This window comes from Acomys minous, assembly GCF_964271855.1.
Source record: "Acomys minous genome assembly, chromosome: 1".
Lineage (NCBI taxonomy): Eukaryota > Metazoa > Chordata > Mammalia > Rodentia > Muridae > Acomys > Acomys minous.
The window spans coordinates 187,195,373-187,216,703 of record NC_140483.1 but is presented as its reverse complement, the minus strand read 5'-3'; the positions used below and the strand labels follow the sequence as shown (position 1 = coordinate 187,216,703).

General features: G+C 43.1%; 1 protein-coding gene and 1 pseudogene across 7 annotated transcripts in view; one reads left to right on the top strand and one right to left on the bottom strand.

The window, feature by feature from the left end:
• The window catches only part of DOCK7 (dedicator of cytokinesis 7), a 185,207-nt gene that overhangs the window by 141,315 nt on the left and 22,561 nt on the right, over positions 1-21,331 (top strand). For all 6 annotated transcript variants that reach the window (XM_084777076.1, XM_084777074.1, XM_084777075.1 and 3 more), the window contains 10 exons: positions 794-976; positions 1,077-1,212; positions 4,510-4,606; positions 7,663-7,759; positions 9,746-9,880; positions 10,884-11,036; positions 15,798-15,956; positions 16,436-16,536; positions 17,770-17,962; positions 18,881-19,024. In XM_084777076.1, coding sequence (XP_084633202.1) covers positions 794-976; positions 1,077-1,212; positions 4,510-4,606; positions 7,663-7,759; positions 9,746-9,880; positions 10,884-11,036; positions 15,798-15,956; positions 16,436-16,536; positions 17,770-17,962; positions 18,881-19,024 — 1,398 coding nt within the window. The remainder of the gene's footprint in view (positions 1-793; positions 977-1,076; positions 1,213-4,509; positions 4,607-7,662; positions 7,760-9,745; positions 9,881-10,883; positions 11,037-15,797; positions 15,957-16,435; positions 16,537-17,769; positions 17,963-18,880; positions 19,025-21,331) is intronic.
• On the bottom strand, positions 20,244-21,327 carry LOC311594983 (NHP2-like protein 1; annotated as a pseudogene). Its single transcript has one exon. The product of its transcript is annotated as an NHP2-like protein 1 (transcript).

Sequence of the window (21,331 nt, the reverse complement as noted above, 5' to 3'; positions counted from 1 at the left end):
CCCGTGATGTACTTCCTCCTGCACCCCCCCGTGATGTACTTCCTCCTGCACCCCCCCTGTGATGTACTTCCTCCTGCACCACCCCTGTGATGTACTTCCTCCTGCACCCCCGCCCCCCCGTGATGTACTTCCTGCAGCAAACAGCTCCACCAACAGGCAACCCAGTGTTTGCAAGCCAGACACTATGGAGGACTTTCCCACTCAGACCATCAGAGTATGGCTTAGCATTCGCCACTTTATGTCACTGGTTATTTTTAAGGGACATCGTCCTCTAGATCTTATAAACGTTGTTTTTCTATTACTTTGCTTATTCATACTACCACTTACTCCGAGTCAGTGGCTTTGCTCGTCTGATGTTCTGTGATGCGTTCTTTGGGTTGAATACTAGGAGCTTTGTCTCTCCCGCATGCTCTCTCCTAACGTGAACTGTTTTCCGTTGGCAGCTCTGCCACGGTGAAGCAGATGTCTGCTGCCCTTCACTAAACTTCAGACTTTAAGGTTCTGTATGGCCGCCCTTCCCGTGTGTCACCTAAAACAAGTGGTTCCTTTGGAGTAGTTTACTTTTAAGAAACTTCTATTTTAAAGTATTTGCTTGTTCGTTTGATTTTAGACAGAATCTTGGTATATAACCAGGCTTGCCTGACGCTTGATAGGTAGCTCAGACAAGCCTCAAACTTGTAGGCCTTGTGCCCGAGTTGCCCAGATACTGACTGATTACAGATGTGTCACAACAACAACAACAAACCCAATGGTGACCGGTCCGTGGGTCTCATGCTTCTGTTCTTGTTTTCAGAGTGGCAGGCAGCATACCACCTTCTCAGCAGAATCAAGCCGGAGCCTTTTGATCTGTCTGCTGTGGGTTCTCAAGAACGCCGATGAGTCAGTTCTGCAGAAATGGTTTACAGACCTCTCGGTCCTCCAGCTGAACCGGCTGTTAGATCTGCTCTATCTGTGTGTCTCTTGCTTTGAATACAAAGTAAGTAGCCATGACCCTGTCGGCACTTACAGGGAAGCAAAGTAGTATGGTGAGGAAGAAAGAAATGTCCTCAGTGCCTCTTCTGATGTTTACATTTTAGGGAAAAAAGGTGTTTGAAAGAATGAATAGTTTAACCTTTAAGAAATCAAAAGACATGAGAGCCAAGCTTGAAGAAGCCATTCTGGGGAGCATCGGTGCCAGGCAGGAGATGGTCCGGCGGAGCCGAGGGCAGCTCGGTAGGTGCATCTTCTCCTCCTGATGAGGGCTGCGTCACCTCCAAGAGCTGTGTCCTTTATTCGTCACTGCTGCTAGTCCACAGTGACTTTCCAGAAACTCTTGAAACATAACTGAAATAGCGGGTTCTCTAAAGATGCTCATTGAAATTCTGATTTAAGGTGATAGGCATGTGTCTCAGTTTTGCCCCTGTCTAAGTATCAGTGGCATTCCTTCCCTCTCCTTTTAAAAATAGACAGTTTAAATTCAGGGCAAAACTGAGCACAAAGAACAGAGACGTGTGTGTCGCCTCTGCAGACACATGCCAGCTTCCCCCACTGTCAACACTTGACAGTAAATGCACACAGTGTGCTGCCACCCACAGTCTAGTGTATATTAGGCTTCGTTCTATGTAACTTGCCCCTTTACTGTTGAATGTTCTAGTTTGCACAGTAAATTAATATATTGTGTATCAAATGTAAAAAGGCTGCCCACAGACTAACATGTGAGAGGGAAAAATAGGTTTTGCCTCCCCCCCCAGCAGCTGAGGTCTGTTACTAGGCTGACTGCCATTAAACTTGGCCATGATGCTTAATCTCCAAGCTTCCTTTTCCTCACCTCTTCATAGTTACTTGTAGAGCTTACAAGGCCCTATCTGATCTTATAATCTCTGTATGTGTGTGTGTATGTGTGAGCATATGTGTGCTAAAAATGATATTTAAACACTAATATTGATAAAAATTCTGTAATGTCAGATGAATGGCTTAGTCATCTGTGTAAAGAATATATACTAAACACATACTATGTATTTGTTGGATGTGAAAAGTGTAAAATGTGAATTTTTTACACAGAATGTAAAATCTGTGATGGATTTTATTTTTCCCTTTATATATTTATTTATTTTGAGATGGGGTCAGGTCTGGTGGTCTAGCCCTGGGTGGCCTAGAACTGACTGTGTAGAACAGGCTGACTTCAGCTGTTGGTGATCCCCCTGCCTCACTCCTCAAGTATTGGGATTATAGGTGTGTGCTACGACATCTGGCCTCTGAACTATAGGAACAGAATTTTCTGACTTGCCATTAGCTTAGATCATTTATTTAAATAGCCTTTATATACTGTGTGTGTTTAGAATTTAATGATGAGTAAGATACACTGTACCAGGGGAAGGAAATTACAGTGCTCAGGCCAACAATCCCAGCAGGAGGTAGGCAAGAAGCCCTGCCCCTCGAGTCCAAGTCCTAGCTGGAGTGAGAGAATCAGGTTTCTTTAAGGATGTGATCCCACTGTGTTGACCATGCGCCATGGCAGGCTCTACACCCAAGAGTTTCTGAGTAACACTGAACTCAGTGGGTTAGAAAGGAGAGACAGAACACTGAAGTGGGGTGGGTAGGAAGTTAGGGGAACGGGTGGTAAATATGATCAAAATACGTTTCAAAACAGGGCTGGAGAGGTGCCTCAGTAGTTAAGAACTCATGTGTTCTTGCAGAGGACCCAAATTCTGGTCTGAGCACGCATGTCAGCAGGTGGTTTACAGCCCCTGTAATTTCAGTTCCCAGGGAATCCATTGTCTCAGATCTCCATGGGCACCTGCGTACAGACAGACACATAATTAAAATAATGATAATAAATCTAGAAAAAATTTCAAAGTTAAAAGTTCAGAAAGGAAAGAAAAAAAAACAGGGAAAGCATAGAGATTTGTCTGTCATTATATAAAATTATGTTTCTTAGTATTTTTAAATTCCTATGTGAACTCTGAACTTTCACCTTCTCTGTTCTTCCACCCTCTCACAGTTCCAGGCCTTATTGTTTTCAAAAGGGGAGTCTTCATTTCCGAGTTAGAACCATGAAATCTGATTCCAATCCATGCTTCTGTATTTCTCCACTGTCTTGGTGCTTTCTCCACTCAGATACATTTTCGTGCCTGTCTCTTTAAGACTACCCTTGCCATCCAACCTGCCTTCAAGCTTAAAGCTCTAGAGGAAGAGAAGTGCCCCTCCCCCACTTTTCCTATAGAACTGGGAAGTCCACCAGAGAAGCAATTGTAGAGGACACAGGTTTAGACCTCAGCACTTATGCCAGGCAGCTCAGCCTCCTGCAGCCTCCTGCAGCCTCACCTCCAGGGTGTCCATTCCCTCTTCTGACCCGCATGGGGATCTCTCCCTCCCTCCCTCTCTTCCCCTTCCCCCTCTCTCACAGAAGATCTCTAAAAAAATAATCTGTTACAGTTTTTTAAGTGTGTGTGTGTGTGTGTGTGTGTGTGTGTGTGTAGTCTGTACATGTATGTGCATTGCTTGCATGTGTGGAGGCCTAAGGTTGATGTGTGGATCTTCTTCACTCATTCCTCCTTATTCTTTGAGGCAATGTCTTTTAGTTAACCCAAAGTGCTCCCATATGCCCATCTTGCTAGCCATCCTGCTTTAAGAGCCCCCTGACTCTGCTTCCCAAGGCTAAAACTACAAGCAGGCTACCACATCTGCCTTGCACGAGTGTGGGTTGTAGGAATCTGAATTCCTGTACTTTTGCTTGCATGGCAAACACTTGAGTCACAGAGCCGTCTTCCAGGGCCCTGTTGTGATTCCTTATGGACACAGGTTTATTGTGTACTCAGCATATTCCAGATGCTTTGTTATTAAATGCTGGACAAAATGGATGCCACTTCTGTCAAGTAGCATGTTCTCATATGAGTAAATGCTATGGAGCCCAGTATTACATCTGTAATTCCAGCACTTGGCAGACTGAGGCAGGAGGATTATGTTAAATTCATGGTCTGCTTTGGCTACATAGTATATTCCAGTCCAGCCTGGGCTACAGAGTGAGACCCTGTCTCATTAAAATTAATAATTAATGATAGGAACAAAAGTAAAGCAGATACTTAGGCAAGGATGTCTTAGAGGGTGGGGGAGGCTCCTGAGGAGGAGGAGGAGGCTCCTGAGGAGGAGGAAAAAGAGGAAGAAGAGGAGGAGGAGGAGGGACATTCAGACTGGCCCGTGCCCACAGGGAGAGCAGGGGAATAGAATGACTAAACACCAAGGGAACAGGCCCATCCACTTGCCTTCTAACAAGACCCATTCACAGCCTTTCTTTGCTTATTTAAAAGGATGGGGGCGGGGTGTTCACCAAGAAATATCCTATATAGAAAATATTTTCTCCTTAGTTATTGTGAAAACGTTTAAGTAAAAATTACAACTGCCTAGCTCTTCTCCTTGTACTGAAAGAAGTGGCTGTTTATAAAATTAAGGGCACCCATTATTTCTTGTATGTTTTCAAAATATGTGTATATGTGGTCCAACTGAAATACCATTTTGGAATTGTTTTGACAGAGAGAAGCCCATCTGGAAGTGCCTTTGGGAGCCAAGAGAACCTGCGGTGGAGAAAGGATATGACGCACTGGCGTCAGAACACAGAGAAGCTGGATAAGTAATGAGACTCCTAGTGTGTTAGTGGGCTGCCTAGACCCTAAACACAAGACCATTCACTGTCCTAGTGTGTTAGTGGGCTGCCTAGACCCTAAACACAAGACCATTCACTGTCCTAGTGTGTTAGTGGGCTGCTGGGACCCTAAACACAACACCATTCGCTGTCCTAGTGTGTTAGTGTGCTGCCTAGACCCTAAACACAAGACCATTCACTGTCCTAGTGTGTTAGTGTGCTGCCTAGACCCTAAACACAAGACCATTCACTGTCCTAGTGTGTTAGTGTGCTGCCTAGACCCTAAACACAAGACCATTCGCTGTCCTAGTGTGTTAGTGGGCTGCCTAGACCCTAAACACAAGACCATTCGCTGTCCTAGTGTGTTAGTGTGCTGCCTAGACCCTAAACACAAGACCATTCACTGTCCTAGTGTGTTAGTGTGCTGCCTAGACCCTAAACACAAGACCATTCACTGTCCTAGTGTGTTAGTGTGCTGCCTAGACCCTAAACACAAGACCATTCACTGTCCTAGTGTGTTAGTGTGCTGCCTAGACCCTAAACACAAGACCATTCACTGTCCTAGTGTGTTAGTGTGCTGCCTAGACCCTAAACACAAGACCATTCGCTGTCCTAGTGTGTTAGTGGGCTGCCTAGACCCTAAACACAAGACCATTCGCTGTCCTAGTGTGTTAGTGTGCTGCCTAGACCCTAAACACAAGACCATTCACTGTCCTAGTGTGTTAGTGTGCTGCCTAGACCCTAAACACAAGACCATTCACTGTCCTAGTGTGTTAGTGGGCTGCCTAGACCCTAAACACAAGACCATTCGCTGTCCTAGTGTGTTAGTGGGCTGCCTAGACCCTAAACACAAGACCATTCACTGTCCTAGTGTGTTAGTGTGCTGCCTAGACCCTAAACACAACACCACTCACTTTCCTAGTGTGTTAGTGTGCTGCCTAGACCCCAAACACAACACCACTCACTTTCCTAGTGTGTTAGTGTGCTGCCTAGACCCTAAACACAACACCACTCACTTTCCTAGTGTGTTAGTGTGCTGCCTAGACCCTAAACACAAGACCATTCACTGTCCTAGTGTGTTAGTGTGCTGCCTAGACCCTAAACACAAGACCATTCACTGTCCTAGTGTGTTAGTGTGCTGCCTAGACCCTAAACACAAGACCATTCGCTGTCCTAGTGTGTTAGTGGGCTGCCTAGACCCTAAACACAAGACCATTCGCTGTCCTAGTGTGTTAGTGTGCTGCCTAGACCCTAAACACAACACCACTCACTGTCCTAGTGTGTTAGTGTGCTGCCTAGACCCTAAACACAACACCACTCACTTTCCTAGTGTGTTAGTGTGCTGCCTAGACCCTAAACACAACACCACTCACTTTCCTAGTGTGTTAGTGTGCTGCCTAGACCCTAAACACAACACCACTCACTTTCCTAGTGTGTTAGTGTGCTGCCTAGACCCTAAACACAAGACCATTCACTGTCCTAGTGTGTTAGTGTGCTGCCTAGACCCTAAACACAAGACCATTCACTGTCCTAGTGTGTTAGTGTGCTGCCTAGACCCCAAACACAACACCACTCACTTTCCTAGTGTGTTAGTGGGCTGCCTAGACCCTAAACACAGGACCATTCACTTTAGCTTATTTTTTATTAGGTGTGCCTATCTTAAAAGATAAGTATTTATGTTCGGTTTTAAAGTTTTAAATTAAAAACTACAGGGCTGGAGCGATTGCTCAGATGTTAAGAGCACTGGCTGCTCTTCCAAAGGTCCTGAGTTCAATTCCCAGCAACCACTTGGTGGCTCATAACCATCTATACTGAGATCTGGTGCCCTCTTCTGGCCTACAGATGTACATGCAGGCAGAACACTGTATACATAATAAATAAATCTTTAAAAAAAAAAAAAAAAAAACCTACATAAAGTCAGGCGTGGCGGCAAACGCCTTTAATCCCAGCACTCAGGAGGCAGAGGCAGGCGGATCGCTATAAATTCAAGGCCAGCCTGGTCTACAAAGCAAGTCCAGGACAATCAAGGCAACATAGAGAAACTCTGTCTCAAAAAAACAAAAAACAAACCAAAAAAAACCTACATGAGAAAATATTTTATATATTACAAAAAATATATTGCATGTTTAAAAACTCATTTATAAATAAATAAAACAAGCACATTTACCCAACTAATCCTCCATGGAAAATGCATTTGGCAACTGATTTTAGCATCATATTGTTTTATTTTGTTTGTTTTCCCCTCCCTTATTGAGTTTTAATTGGCAAGAAATGTATTTACACTATACAATGTTAGTTTTAATATATATATACAATTGTGTAATGATTATAGTCAAGTTTGTTAACAGTATATGTTGCCTTTTTTAAAGTTTTGTTTCTAATGTTATGATTCCATCTAGTCTTGTTTAAGAATTAAATTACCTTCTGAGAATATTTGCATGAGTAGCTAAGAGGAAATTAGACAAAATATTAGAAAAATCGAGTGCTTTTATTGTTGTTAATAAATACATTAAGAATGTTTGGGATCTAGGATGAGTACTCAACTTTGTTTTACATACAGCAATCCTAAGTGCAGGTAAACCTAGCGCCACCTAGCATCTGCGCCTGTGACTAAAAGGCGGGGCTGAAAAGTGTAGCAAATATTCATGCCCTTAGTGGCACTTTGTGCCTTTGTTGGAGACAAATGCTTATGTTTCTGGGCATGGTGTCACTAAGGAGGCAGAGGCAGATGGGTCTCTGAATTAGAGGCCAGTCAGGGCTGTACACTGAGTACCTGTCTCAAGACCAAAAAAAAAAAAAAAAAAGAAAGAAAGAAAGAAAAAAAAGAAAGAAAGAAATGTGCATGTTACATGTTACTATACAGTCAACAAGATGCAGGGAAACAAAACATTTTAATGTATGAAATACTGTATTCCTCTTATTTTTTTGTAAGTTTTTGTTTAAGCAAATCCTAATAGTGTCAAGCTTTTGTTTTAATGGCTGTCATTTCTTACTTCAGGCTTTTTTAAAAGATAAGTAAAATTCCTTACAATATGCTGTCTTAGGTCCAGAGCGGAGATAGAACACGAGGCTCTGATTGATGGGAACCTCGCTACTGAAGCAAACCTCATCATCCTAGACACCTTGGAGATCGTCGTCCAGGTAAGGGCAGGCCAGAGGGGCCCAAGTCAGACTCAGCAGGTGGAGTTGGAAAGTCAGTTTGAACCATGTAATCATGCCCAGGCATCCGTAGCTGACATGTAGTTCCAAGTAGTTGGTGATTCTCTAACTATAAATTCTATTTCAGCCAGATGTGGTAGCGTATGCCTGTAATCCCAGCACTAGGCAGGCAGAGGCAGGCGGATCGCTGTGAGTTCGGAGGACAGCCAAGGCTACACAGAGAGACCCTGTTTTTAAAAACCAAAATAAATAAATAAATTTCTGTTTCTTTCCACAGTTTTCAAATGTTTATTCTTTTGACAATACTTATAAAAATCTGCATTTGTTTGTCATATTAAATGCCTGGTTCTGTGGTTCTAGCAACCACTGTGTATTTATAATACTGTGTCCTGCTGAGATATATTTAACATGCAATATAGAGCTAATCTGGGTTTATTCTACATCTTCTTATGTTAAGCAGTGGTTTAGGGTTCTTATGTGTGATTGCCTTATTTGGTTATTTTACATAGATGTAAACTGCTTGTTCAGTAGGCTTCTAGACAGTGTTACCTCGGTGGTAAAGGAGCCATTTATGAAGTTTTTCAGGCAATGTCCTAAGCACTTCACAAGTGTTAACATACTTGGTCTTTACAAGAAAGAAGCAATTGAAAGTATCATTGTCCTCATCTTGTAGATAACAGTAGTAGTCACAGATGTTTAAGCAGTGTCCCATGATCACACAGGAAGTCAGTAGAAGAGCCAGGATGTGAGTCTAGTTGTCTTAGTAAATGCCTCTCACCTGTCTCTGCCGCTCTCTTCTGCTCCCGTCACTTTGTCAGATTCCTAACTCAGTGCTGTTATAATGTCTGTCTGGTTCATGATGCTCTGTATTCTCTTTGTAGTCTCTTCTTTCCACTTCCTTGAGATTATTTTTCTTATATTTTACTGGCTGTTACCCTGATTGAAAATCTCAACATATAAAACCTGTAGTATTTCTTGGTACCAGAGAAGTCTCAGCTTTAAGAGTGCATAGTGTGTTCTTAGTGTACAGTTGTGAAAACCACAGATCAGATTTCAGCACCTACATAACAAGTCCGACATTTAGCACATGCCTGTAACCCCAATTGCAAAGGGCAGGAAGACAGGAAGATACAAGGCCAAGGTTCAGAGAGAGCCTGCCTCAAAGGAACAGTCAGTTGTGTAGTAGAAGATGTTGAGCATCTCCTTCCGGCCTGCACACACATGCACGAAACCATGCAGACAGGCACACAGTGTGACAAGTAAATAATAGTTTTTAAGAGTGTGACTGTCTTGACTGCTTAGTGACAAAAATGGGGAGTTCTTCAGACTCTAAGGGGTTTTATATTTTAACACTCTGTTGTTTAGACTAGATCTAATCTACTAGGGAAATAGTATGAAAAGAAATAGTATTTCTAAAGTAAAGTAGATTATGCAAGGTGCTGGCTCAGGGTTTGCCCTCCCTACACTACATTTGACTGGGTCGAGGAGCACTTGTATTTCTGAGGGTTGCCTCGTAGAGACAACTTTTCTTTAGATCACATTTCTTTTTAGCTTAGTTTCTAGTTCCCAAACAGAAGCCAGGATTCCTGTTCTTAAAGGAAGAAAGATAGAAAATTATTTTTGATATGTAACGAATATTACCTGCCATGGGCACTTACTCTAGGTTTTTTTTTAGCTTTAATTTCTGCGGGCGTTTCAAGTCAGACATCCAGGTTAATTTACAGTTTTTCCTAGAACATACTTAATGTTTTCTTGCACTACATCAGTGCTCCCTTCCCCACACCCACCTTAAAATCTCTGGCCTTTTCACTCCTTTTCTTCTGTCCACTGCTCGGCGTCTGTTCTTGAAGTCCTCCTGGCTTTTATCATTTTCCTCTCTCATAAATGTTTGCATTTTCATACATATTTTACTTACCTAGCCACATTATAGATACATGTCTATTTTACATATTTATCTTTCAATTGCAGACTGTTTCTGTAACAGAATCCAAAGAGAGCATTCTGGGTGGGGTGCTGAAAGTGCTGCTACAGAGCATGGCCTGCAACCAAAGCGCAGTGTATCTGCAGCACTGCTTTGCCACGCAGAGGGCCCTCGTCTCAAAGGTGGGTTACTTTGTACCGTGGTCTAAGTGACATCAGTTTCTTCTCTAGCACTGTCCAAGGTCATTTGCCACACTCATTGGTCAATACATTATAAATTAATTTTAAACGCTTAATACACTTTCTTCTCTGTCTCTGCTTCTGTCTTCAGATTGTGTATTGATCTGAATTACTGCTAATCAGTTTCTTGTCTCAAAATCACTTTGTTTTGAGAAGAACCTGGACTCAGTAGCAGAGAAGTGTGGGCTCTTCTCTTTACTTTTACCTTGTTCCGTCTGGGTTTTGTGCTGCTGGAAACTGAGGCTAGGTCCTTGCACACATGGTGCAAGCGCTGTTCCACAGAGCTCTATCCCCCGCCCATGTCTCTTTCTCTTCAACTCATGTCTTAGGAGTTAAGTGTAAGTCAGGCATAGAGCACACCTTTAATCCCAGCCCTCCAGAGGCAGAGGCAGGTGGATCTCTGACTTCGAGGCCAGCCTGATCTACAAAATGAGTACAGGACAGCCAAGGCTACACAGAGAAACCCTGTCTCAGGAAAAGAACCCAACAAAAAAGAGTTAATGTATAGACAGTTCCACCCTTGCTGTGTAAAGGTGGCTCTGTGCTCTGCTGCCTCGGAGGTCAATTTTCTGTTTTTCCCCCCTTCCCTTTCTATATTTGTACACTTGTGTTTATTTGTTTATGTTGAGCTCTTAATGTTGCTACTGTTTTTCATGAAACCCTACTAAAGCCTTATAATAATTTATATAGATAATATTATTAGACCTCCTGCATGTAAAACTGAAATTTGCCCGGTGCCATACCACTACCTAACAAGTGACATCACCAGTATTCCAACCCTGTCTGTCTGTCTTTGGTCTCCACTGTTGACCTTAACTAATATTGTCTCTTAACCATTCTTTTTAATTTCTAGTCTACCTATCAGATTTCCAAGTCAGACTATATTAACATATTTCTGTCTGTTTTTTGTTTTTTTTGCTTTGTTTTGTTTTGTTTTGTTTTATAGTTTCCTGAGCTCTTGTTTGAGGAGGAGACAGAGCAGTGTGCGGATCTGTGCCTCCGACTTCTCCGACACTGCAGCAGCAGCATCAGTACAATCCGGTCACATGCCAGTGCCTCTCTGTACCTTCTCATGAGGCAGAACTTTGAGATCGGGAATGTAAGTGTCTGCCATGAAAATTGTCCGGGTACATAATGAAACACAGTTCTAATAATCAGTATTAAGAAATTACAATGTCTTTATTTGTCATCTTACGTCTTACAAAAGTATATATATGTATGTGTGCGTGCGTGGTGTGTATGTGGGGGGGTGCGTGCATGCATGTGTGTGCGTGCGTGCATGCATGTGTGTGTGTGTGCATGTAGTAGGAGGGTGCCTGCATGTGTGTGTGCATGCATGCATGCGTGTGTGGGTGGGTGAGTGTGGGTGTGCATGCGTGTGTGCATGTGGTATGTATTTGCTAATACAAACTCACACTGCTCTACTTCTTTTGGTTCTCATAACCCGGAAAAAAAGAGTGTAGTTACTTCATAAATTGCATTTAGTTTTTTAAAGTCCCTAAAGTTTGACTACTCATGGAATTCTGGAATTCCTTGATATATGTTCTTGATAGCATTTTCTGTTGTTTTGGGAACTGCTTTTGGGGTTTTTTTTGTTTGTTTGTTTGTTTTCCTATTCAGGAAAATAAAAAACGTCTAGTCTACTATCGGGTAGTATCTCTAAATAGAAATTGGTAATTTAAAACTTGCGGTGATGCTTGCTTTACTCATCACTGCTACCTTCTCAGTTCCTACTATATGGTGTAACACATTGGCTCCCTTGAACACTTGGATTTTATCGTTCACACTGTGGGAGCCACTGGCATATTATAAAGAAATGAGTGGTGTGCGTTTAGCATCTTAATACTACACAAAAGATGAGGAGTGCAGGGCTGAGAAACCATCAGATTATTAACCAGGAAGTTATTACAGCGACTCGGGGTAGAAATGGGAGGCTGCTGACAGATGTATCAGGGTTAGGAGTGAGAACTGACAGTTCAGAGGGCAGCAGGGGCTGCGTTAGGCTCATCCTGTGGAGTCAGGGAAGGGTGAGCGTGGGTGGAGAAGGTCAGAGGGAAACAGGCACGTTGGTTACACCAACTGCACGTTGTCCTTGCTGCATCCAGACGGAGCTATTAGTAAGACAGGGTGACCCTGAGCTCTGCAGACCAGTGTGAGCTGAAGGCAAGCACGTACATCAGCGGAAGGAAGCGCTCACTGAAGCCATTTAGTGCTAGCCAAGTATGAAGAGATTTTTTTTTTAATGAAAATAGGGAACATTGGTGTTTTAGTTTCTTTTCCTGTTGTGGTAAAAACCCTGACAGGAGAGCCTGAAGGGGAACAGATTTGTTTTCACTCATAGTTCAAGGTGCAACTCATCACGGAGGAAAGTTGAGGCAGCAAGAGCAAAGGAAGCAGCTGGTCGCATCACATCCTCAGCAGGGAGGCAGACAGGATGAAGGCAGGCCACTACTCAGCTCTCTCTCCATTTGTGAAGTCCAGGGTCTTCTGCCCAGGGACAGGCTAACTGACAACTGAAATGAGCCTTCCCACATCAGTGTAGTCAAGAGAATCCTTTGCAGATGTTCTCAGAAGCTTAGATCAGCAAGACAGTCCCTCACAGATAAGGCTCATCTCCTGTGTGATTCTAGAGTTTATCAAGATAACCCTGACCATCACAGTTTGTATCTAAAGTAGATAACAAAGGAATAAAGAAGATAAAAAGAAGTAGGGAAAGAGCAAGATGATCTGGGAATGTACCAAGTACCTTCTTGTGCCAAGGCCCTAAATTTAGTCCCTGGCACTACAAAATACAAAGAATGAGAATCTATCCAAAGCAGCAACACTGAAGATAAAGCAAGGTTCCAAGGGGAAGTGGCCGGTACTATGGATACACAGAAGTGTAAGAAGAAAATGTCAAAAAAAAAAAAAAAAAGATGTAAGTTTTAAGGGTGGTTTCATAATAGAGAATAATGGAGCAGCAATGATTTTATACTGTGAAAAGAAGAAGATTTAACCATAACAGAGTGTCCTACCGTGTTCTTTGTGCATGGGATGTCTTAGCAAACTTCACCTCAGCATGGACTCGTGAAGTAAGCTGGCGCTAACCATTCCACTTGGGCTGTGGATCAGACAGCCAGAGCATAGCTTAGTGATAGAGTCCATACTTGGCACCCCTGAAGTCCTGTGCTGAAGAGTTCTGTGATGTCAGCATTTCTGATTTGTCTGTCAAAAACCATAGGTGTGTTCATAGGTGTGTAGGTTTATGTCTGGGTCTTTGATTTAATTCCATTGATCAGTGTGTGTCCTTCTTGCCAATACCATGCTGCTTTTATTATGATAGCTCTGTAGTGCAATTTGAAGTCAGAGGTGGTGATACCTTCAGCAGTTCTTTTATCCTTAGGAGTGTTTTAGCTATCCTGGGCTTTTTGTGTTTCTGTATGCAGCTGAAAATTGTCCTTTCAGTTTCTGTTGAAGAAATTGTGTTGGGATTTTGTTGGTGATGCCTTATATTTCATTTGGCTAAGAGTTTATTAATCTTACTGATTTTTTCAAAGAACCAGCTCTATGCCGTTGACTCTTTGTATATGTTTTATTGATTTCAGCCCTGAGTCTGATTCTCCCTTGCCATCTCTTTTTTGGTGTGATTTTCTCTTTCTGCTCTACAGCTTTTAGATGTGCTGTGAAGTTATTACTGTGATATTTTCCATTTTTATTAAACACTTAGTGCTGTCAACTTGCTTCTTAGAACTGCCTTTATTGTGTCTCATATGTCTGGATATGTTGTGCTTTCATTTTCATTCAGTTCTAAAAAGCTTTTAATTTCTTTCTTGGCCCATTATTCATTCAGTGGTAAACTGTTTGGTTCCCATGAGTTTGTAAGCTTTCTGATGTTCCTGTTGCTTGTGACATCCAGCTTTAATCTGTGATGGGCAGATAGGGTGCAGAGTGTTGTTTTAATTTCATTTTAATCTACTGAGGCTTGCTTTGTGTACAAGTGTGTGGCCATTTTTGGAGGAAGTTCCATGAGGTGCTGAGAAGTTATATTTTTGTGTGTTTAGGTGAAATTACCTATAAATGTCTATTAGATCTATTTGGTTTATGATGTCAGCTCCAGCACTTTATGTTTAGTTTTTGTCTGGATGACCAATCTATTGGTTAGAGCAGGTTACTAAAGTCGCCCAGTGTCGGTGTGTGAGGCTGACAGTGATCTTTGCTGTGGTAGTTCTCCTTTATGAACTTGGGTGCCCTTGTGTTTGGTTCATATATGTTTATAAATGCAATACACTCTTTATTTTTAAGATTTATTTATTTATGTATACAATATTCTGCCTGCCCACCAGAAGAGGGCACCAGATCTCTATAGATGGTTGTGAGCCACCATGTGGTGGCTGGAACTCAGGACCTCTGGAAGAGCAGTCAGTGCTCTTGTCCTCTGAGCCATCTCTCCAGCCCCTTCTTCTGTGATTTTGTTGAACATATTTTCTATACTTTTGACTTGGGTTTCTTCTCATTTCTCTAATCCTATTATTCTTAGATTTTGTTTTTTCATAGTTTGCTAGATTTTCTGGATGCTTTGTTCCAGGGGCATTTTGTTTGGAGGTTTTTTTTGTTTTGGGATTTAACATTTTCTTTGACTGAGGTATCCGTTTCTTTTATCTTATCTTCAATGACTGAGATTCTTTTCTCTCTCATTTCTTATATCCTGTTGGTGAGGCTTGCCTCTGAGTTTCCAATTTGAGATTCTCAATTTTTCATTTCTAATTTTATCCCAGTTTACCCCTACTTTTCATGTGCTGAACTGTTTTCTTCATTTTATTCCACTGTAGATTTCATTGGTGGGTTCATATCCTCTTTAAGGCCCTTGCGTATGTTCATAATAGCTATTTTGACGTCTTTGTCTTGAGATTCAGCTGTGTTGGAATACCTGGGGCCTACTGTGGTAGAGCTCTTGGGCTCTACCGAAGACACACTGCCCTGCATCTTCCTGGCTGTTGTTGTTTGTCTTTATGCTGCTGTCAGGCATCTGGGTTTGCGATGATTGTCATTCCAGGTCTGGCTGTCTGGTCTTATCTTTGTTGGGTGGGTTTTCTGTTCCTTGGTTTCTGTCACCCTCTTTGGCTCTTAGGACTGTGGTGCCTGTGTGCTGCCTGGCAGTGGGTGCTTCTGAGTCCATCGTGTGGTTCTGAGGTAGAACTTGTTTCCAGATACTGGGGCTGACCCAGGAATGTGGGTGGTGAGGATGGTGGGGCGCTGAGACGGTTCATAGGAGGGGAGAAAGCAGGGCTGCCTCGAGGATTGGGTTCCTGGCGGATCTGACTTTCTGGCCACCAGTGGGCTTCTAAGGAGAGAGTGTGTGGTGTTGGAGGCTGAGACAGAGGGATGGGCTGAGAAGGAAGGAAGGCTGAGGAGAGCATGTACTTAGTTCCCTGGGAGTGGGGCAACAGGAGGGAGAGGCTGCAGCAGTTGGATAAGACTAGGAAGTTGGAATTGGTGGGTGGAAAGGAGAGTGAAAATAACTTAACTGATCAGACCCCTTTGCCAGTGTGACCAACAGGTTCCCAGGACAGACTGTCTTGGGTGATGGCGGCGTGAGAGAAGGGCTAGGGTATGAGGAAGGAAGAATCTGCTTAGTTCCCTGGAGTCCATTATGTCCTTTTAAAAATTAGATATATTTCATTACTTAAAAAAACTTTCAGAATTGTATTTTTTCACCAAATATATGATTTTGTTATATTTGCAGTATTGGGATCAAGCCAAGGACCTCACACAAGCTAAGCAAGCACCCACCACTGCCATGGCCCCAGCCCTCTCCTTTTATAAGGAAACAAAGTACATTTTATTTTAACTGTCCTAAATATCAACCATTTTTCTTTCACAGAACTTTGCCAGAGTGAAAATGCAAGTAACAATGTCACTGTCCTCTTTGGTGGGTACATCTCAGAATTTTAATGAAGAATTCTTAAGGCGTTCTCTGAAAACTATTTTGACATACGCTGAAGAAGATCTGGAATTGAGGGAAACAACATTCCCTGATCAGGTGAGAAAAGCTCCTATCTAAACTATTAATTGTAGTAAAACTATTGAGTAGGAACTTTCCAGATTGGTAGAGAGTGAGTTTTTCTGTAAGATTGTACATATTCTTTTCCACACGTTACCCAGAAAAGAGTGTCTCATAAAGCTGTCTTTGTGTGTATGCACATGTGTGTCTGTACATGTGACAGCCCAGGGTCAAGGTCAGTTGTCATTCCTCCATCACTCCCCCACCTCTCTCCCCGAACCTGGAGCTTACTAGTTTGCCTAGGGTGCTGACAATGAGGCCCCAGTATCCTCATCTCTGCCTCCCCCTGTGCTGGAGTTACATGGATGTGCCACCACGACACCTGGCCTGTGGGTGCTCGGGACAAACTCAAGTCCTCACGCTCCAAAGGAGGCTATTCCAAGTGAACCATCTCCACAGCCCCTGTTTTGAAATAGTGACCGAATGACAGAAAATTTTTATATGATTCTCTACTACAGGTCCAAGATTTGGTTTTCAATCTCCATATGATCCTTTCTGACACTGTGAAAATGAAGGAGCATCAGGAGGACCCCGAAATGCTGATCGATCTCATGTACAGGTAGCATCGTGGGTTCTCTCACTGTTTGCGTGATGGGATTAGTACCGCCTGGGTAATACACAGAAATTACTAAAGTGGCTTTCTAAGATACATTAAAAGGTCAAATGAAACCTTACTGTTTATTTATGTGTTGTTGCCTACATGTATGTCTGTGCACCACATACATGTAGTGTCTAGTGTCTGCAGATGCTGAACTTTCTTGAGGCTACTTTTTCAAGTTTTCTGTCAGTGCTTTTAAACTGTTCAGTTTACACTGGAGAGATGGCTTAGCAGTTAAAAGCACTTGTGGCTCTTCCAGAGCGTCTGGCTCAGTTTCCGGAACCCATGTGGCAGCTCAGCCATCTACGACTGCAGTCCCACAGGTCCTGTCCCCTCTTCTGGTCTCTGTGAGCACCAAGCACATTGTGGGGTGTACAGACATATGTAATATCAAAACATCCATACACATAGAGTAAAAGTTTAAAAAAAAAAAACTGCAATTTGCTTGTGTGTTGTAGTCTTTATAGTACAAGGGATCGAAGGAAGAGCCTCAGATTACAGTGTGTTTATTCTTGTCAAAATAAATTTTTTAGAAATAATTTGGTATCCTAGATCTTGAACTTCTTAGAAAAGCCCTAAGCCCATATTTTAAATGCCCAAAGCAATCTTTTTTTAAAAAATAGCATGTAAATGTTTAACATACAAATTGTCATAATTTCAAATGTAGTTATGATTAAAGATAGTGTTACTAGGTACAGACTTTGAAAAACTTATAATTCCCATTTTATCTTTATAGACACAGCAGCAAAACAGGGAGTTTTCTTTTCATATGGCCCCCTTCTTCAGTTTTCCCATCATGAGACACAAATAAAACATTTATGCTCTTGAAATAAAGATGATGTGATGACACTACCTTGTATATTTTCTAATTTTTCTTATATATTATTTACTATATAAATTTATATGACATTACAAACTACATTTCTTATGTATTTTCTAATTTAAAAATGACAGTTTTCTTAGCAGCCAAGTGTTATGCAGCGTGTCTCTTTACTCCAACCCAAAATGATCGTGTCCATTTTAGGCACCACAGTGGCTATCCATACTTGATGACGTTTCCCAGACACTTAAACACCTCCTGTAGCAGGATGACACCATAGTAGGAAGTAGTCTAGGGAAAGTCTGAGCAGCTCTCTCAACTCCCACCCATTTGGGGAAGCTGATGGTCACTGAGACTCACTTCCCTCTGATTAGGATCGCTAAGGGCTACCAGACCTCTCCTGACCTGCGGCTGACCTGGCTGCAGAACATGGCCGGCAAACACTCTGAACGAAGCAACCATGCTGAGGCTGCTCAGTGCCTGGTCCACTCAGCAGCTCTTGTCGCCGAGTACCTGAGCATGCTGGAAGACCGGAAGTATCTTCCTGTGGGATGTGTGACGTTCCAGGTAGGGATCTGCTGCACGTATGTGAGATCAAGCTATGTCTGTTGGTTTTTACTTTAACCTGTTTATATGGAAAGAAAGCGAAGAAGAAGGCCGTGCTTGGCCAGGTGAATGAATGGTGCACTCCTGACGTCGCTCCTTTGTTCTGCATGCTGTCCTGAGAATGTGATCAGGGCCTTTCAGTACCAGGCATGCCCTCCACCTCCAGGCAACATCGCTAGCCCTGTTAAAGAGGGCATGATTTTTTTCTTTTTTTTATTAATTTATCCATATTATATCTCAGTTTTTATCCCCTGGTTTATCTCCTCCTGTTCCTCCTCCCTCCCTCTTTTACCCTGTTCCCATCCCCTAGGTCTGTGACAGAAGGGGACCTTCTCCCCTACCATATGGTCACAGCCTATCTCCATACGGAGGACATGAGTTTTAATTGGGAGTTGAAATTAAGGCTTCGATCCTAGGGCCTCTGGAAGAACAGCCAGTGTTCTTAAGTGCTGAGCCATCTTAATTTTTCTTCCCACAGATTTAAAGAGAGAGGGGGGGATGTGTGTGCGTGCGTGCGTATGTGCACACACATACATGTGTGTTCATGACATGCCATGGTACAGCTGTGGAGATCAGAAGTCAATTTTTTTCCACAACTTGTTACTGGGGGAAACTTATCTGGCAACAGTGGTATAACATTATTGTCATCTTAAAATAGCGAGTGTTTTTAGAGATTTCTTTCTTCCGTTGTGTATATATGCGTAGGGCCTGAGTCCAGGGTCTCACAGCTGAGCATGGGCTCGGCTACTTAAGCTCTACCCAGCTCCTCCTCTTTAACCTTAGCTAATAGCTAAATCTAGTTGTCAGCTACTTCCTCGTGTACATTTCTCACGCTGGCAAAGTAAGTCCTTGCCAATACTTTTTCAAAATTTTCCCTAGAATATCTCATCTAACGTATTAGAAGAATCTGCTGTCTCAGATGATGTCGTATCTCCAGATGAAGAAGGTATTTGCTCTGGAAAGTACTTCACTGAGTCTGGGCTCGTGGGGCTACTGGAACAAGCGGCTGCATCCTTCTCTATGGTAGGTGACTTTGTTCATCCTGTCCTACTTCCTGTCTCAAAAATGACATGTGTGCCACTGTCCTCCGCTTTGCCACCTTGCCTTTGAGAGCATTTGCTCCCGGTATCCTTAAGAACTGTCCTTCCAGGGACTGGAGAGATGACCCAGAGGTTAAGAGCACTGCCTGTTCTTCTGAAGGGTCTGAGTTCAATTCCTGGCAATTATATGGTGGCCGATAACCGATCTGGTGCCCTCTTCTAGCATGCAGGCACCTATGCAGGCAGAAGTGTGTGTGTGTGTGTGTGTGTGTGTGTGTGTGTGTGTGTGTGTGTGTGTGTGTGTCTTTAAGAAAAAATAAAAAAGAACTGTCCGGCTCCCATTCCTTGCATTTAGTGATCTGTGGCTTCCCCAGTATTTTCATTTGCTTGTTTGTGAACCAGGCTTAATCTGCAACAGTTATTTTCTTGATTTACAAAATATTTTCTGAAACCTTTAAATTAAAAAAGAAGGAACAAAATAAAACTTCTCTGAGCTTTGAAGTCCTGTCTGAGTAAATCAGCATGCTTTTACAGCGTTTCTGCAGGTGAATTGGAGACTCTTAGGCCCATATACTGAGCTGTGCTTGTGCAGTGCTCCTCCCTGGGTAGTTTGGGGAACTAGTTCTTGACGATCAGAGTGCGTCCCTCGTGCTGTCCTCCCCTCTTGTATAACACCAGTCCTTGCCCCGCCCATCAAGGGGAGCCCAGACAGAAGGAACATAGTCCTCCCTAACCTCAAGCTTCTTTGACAGATTGAGTTCCTGCTTCCGCTGAGTTTGGTGTCTAGTATCCCAGCACCAAGGTTCAGGAGAGCACAAGGTTCGTGAAGGATAAGGGCAAAGCTTGAAATGGTGTGCAGAGCTGCTCATGAAATGGTGTGCAGAGCTGCTCATGAAATGATGTGCAGAGCTGCTCATGAAATGGTGTGCAGAGCTGCTCATGAAATGATGTGCAGAGCTGCTCATGCCACCTGGGGCTAGGTACCTTCTCTAAGCACTGCCCCTGCCTGTCCTGCAGCCCATCGGTTAAGCACGGCCGAGTTCTGCCTGACCTCCAGACGTAGCAGCTTTATTATTTCAGGTGCAGTTATTCAATCTATATTAATGCCTCATTTTTCCTTTCTTTGAGACAGGGTCTCTCTGTGTAGCCTTGGCTGTCCTGGACTCACTTTGTAGACCAAGCTGGCCTGGAACTCACAGAGATCCGCCTGCCTCTGCCTCCCGAGTGTTGGGATCAAAGGCTGTGACACCACGCCCGGCTCACTTTTCTCAACTGCTAACCATATCTAATAACAGTGTGTACCTCGGTTTGGCATGGGAAGGGGTGGATGAGTTCACAGAGAGAGTGCTCTAGTCAGCGTTAGACGCTGGCATCGTTTCCCTCTTTAACATCGTTGCTCCTTAGAAACAATGTAGTTAAGTATAATGATTTTGAAGTTCTTAAAAATAAAAAATTTTCCAGTTGGGCATGGTGGCGCACGCCTTTAATTGTAGCACTCAGGGAGGCAGAGGCAGGTGGATCTCTTTAAGTTCAAGGCCAGCCTGGTCTACAAAATGAGTTCAGGACAGCCAAGGCTTTAAAAAAGAGTTTTTCCAGAATTCAGTCCTTTCAAAAATGTCCTATTTCTAAGTACAATGGCCATCTCATTCTTGCCACGGGTGTGGTGCAAGGTTTTTGTTTCGTTTTGTTTTGTAGTATGATATTTATAATAGAAATTGGCTGAAAACACTACATGCTAACAGACAGTATGATACACAAATAGGGTGAGAGTAGACAGGAAAGGGCAAAGGCCACAGGCCTACAGCAAGAGCCTTTCAATAATAGACTGCTGAGTGGTCTGGATCTGCTGCTTTGGCTGAGAGACTTCTTTGGTGGTAACAGAACAGGCGAGGACCGGCCTGGAGACCACACAGACCCATCCTACAGCCTGGTTGCGCACACTACATAGGGACGTTCTTGTTTACACACAGCAGTGGGAGGTGCAGGGTCATCTCCAAGGGCTCAGCGTCTGCTGCCATCACAGTGAACTCAGATGCCTCTGTTGCGTGTCTTGGTGGCTTCACTGGCTCCTTCCAGAAGCTGCTTGTGGTTACATGACTGCTGAACAGGGCCCAGCAGCTTCTTGGTGAGGTGGGCATCTTTGAGGGGATAGGCCTTCGGGTTCACATCACCCTCCATCGTGGACTCAGTTGCTGGCCTCGCTGTGATCCAAAGCACAGCCCACCTCAGACCTGTTTTGTCTTACTTTTCATTTATCTAAAAGAAAGTGGTATCTGACAGACATTATTTT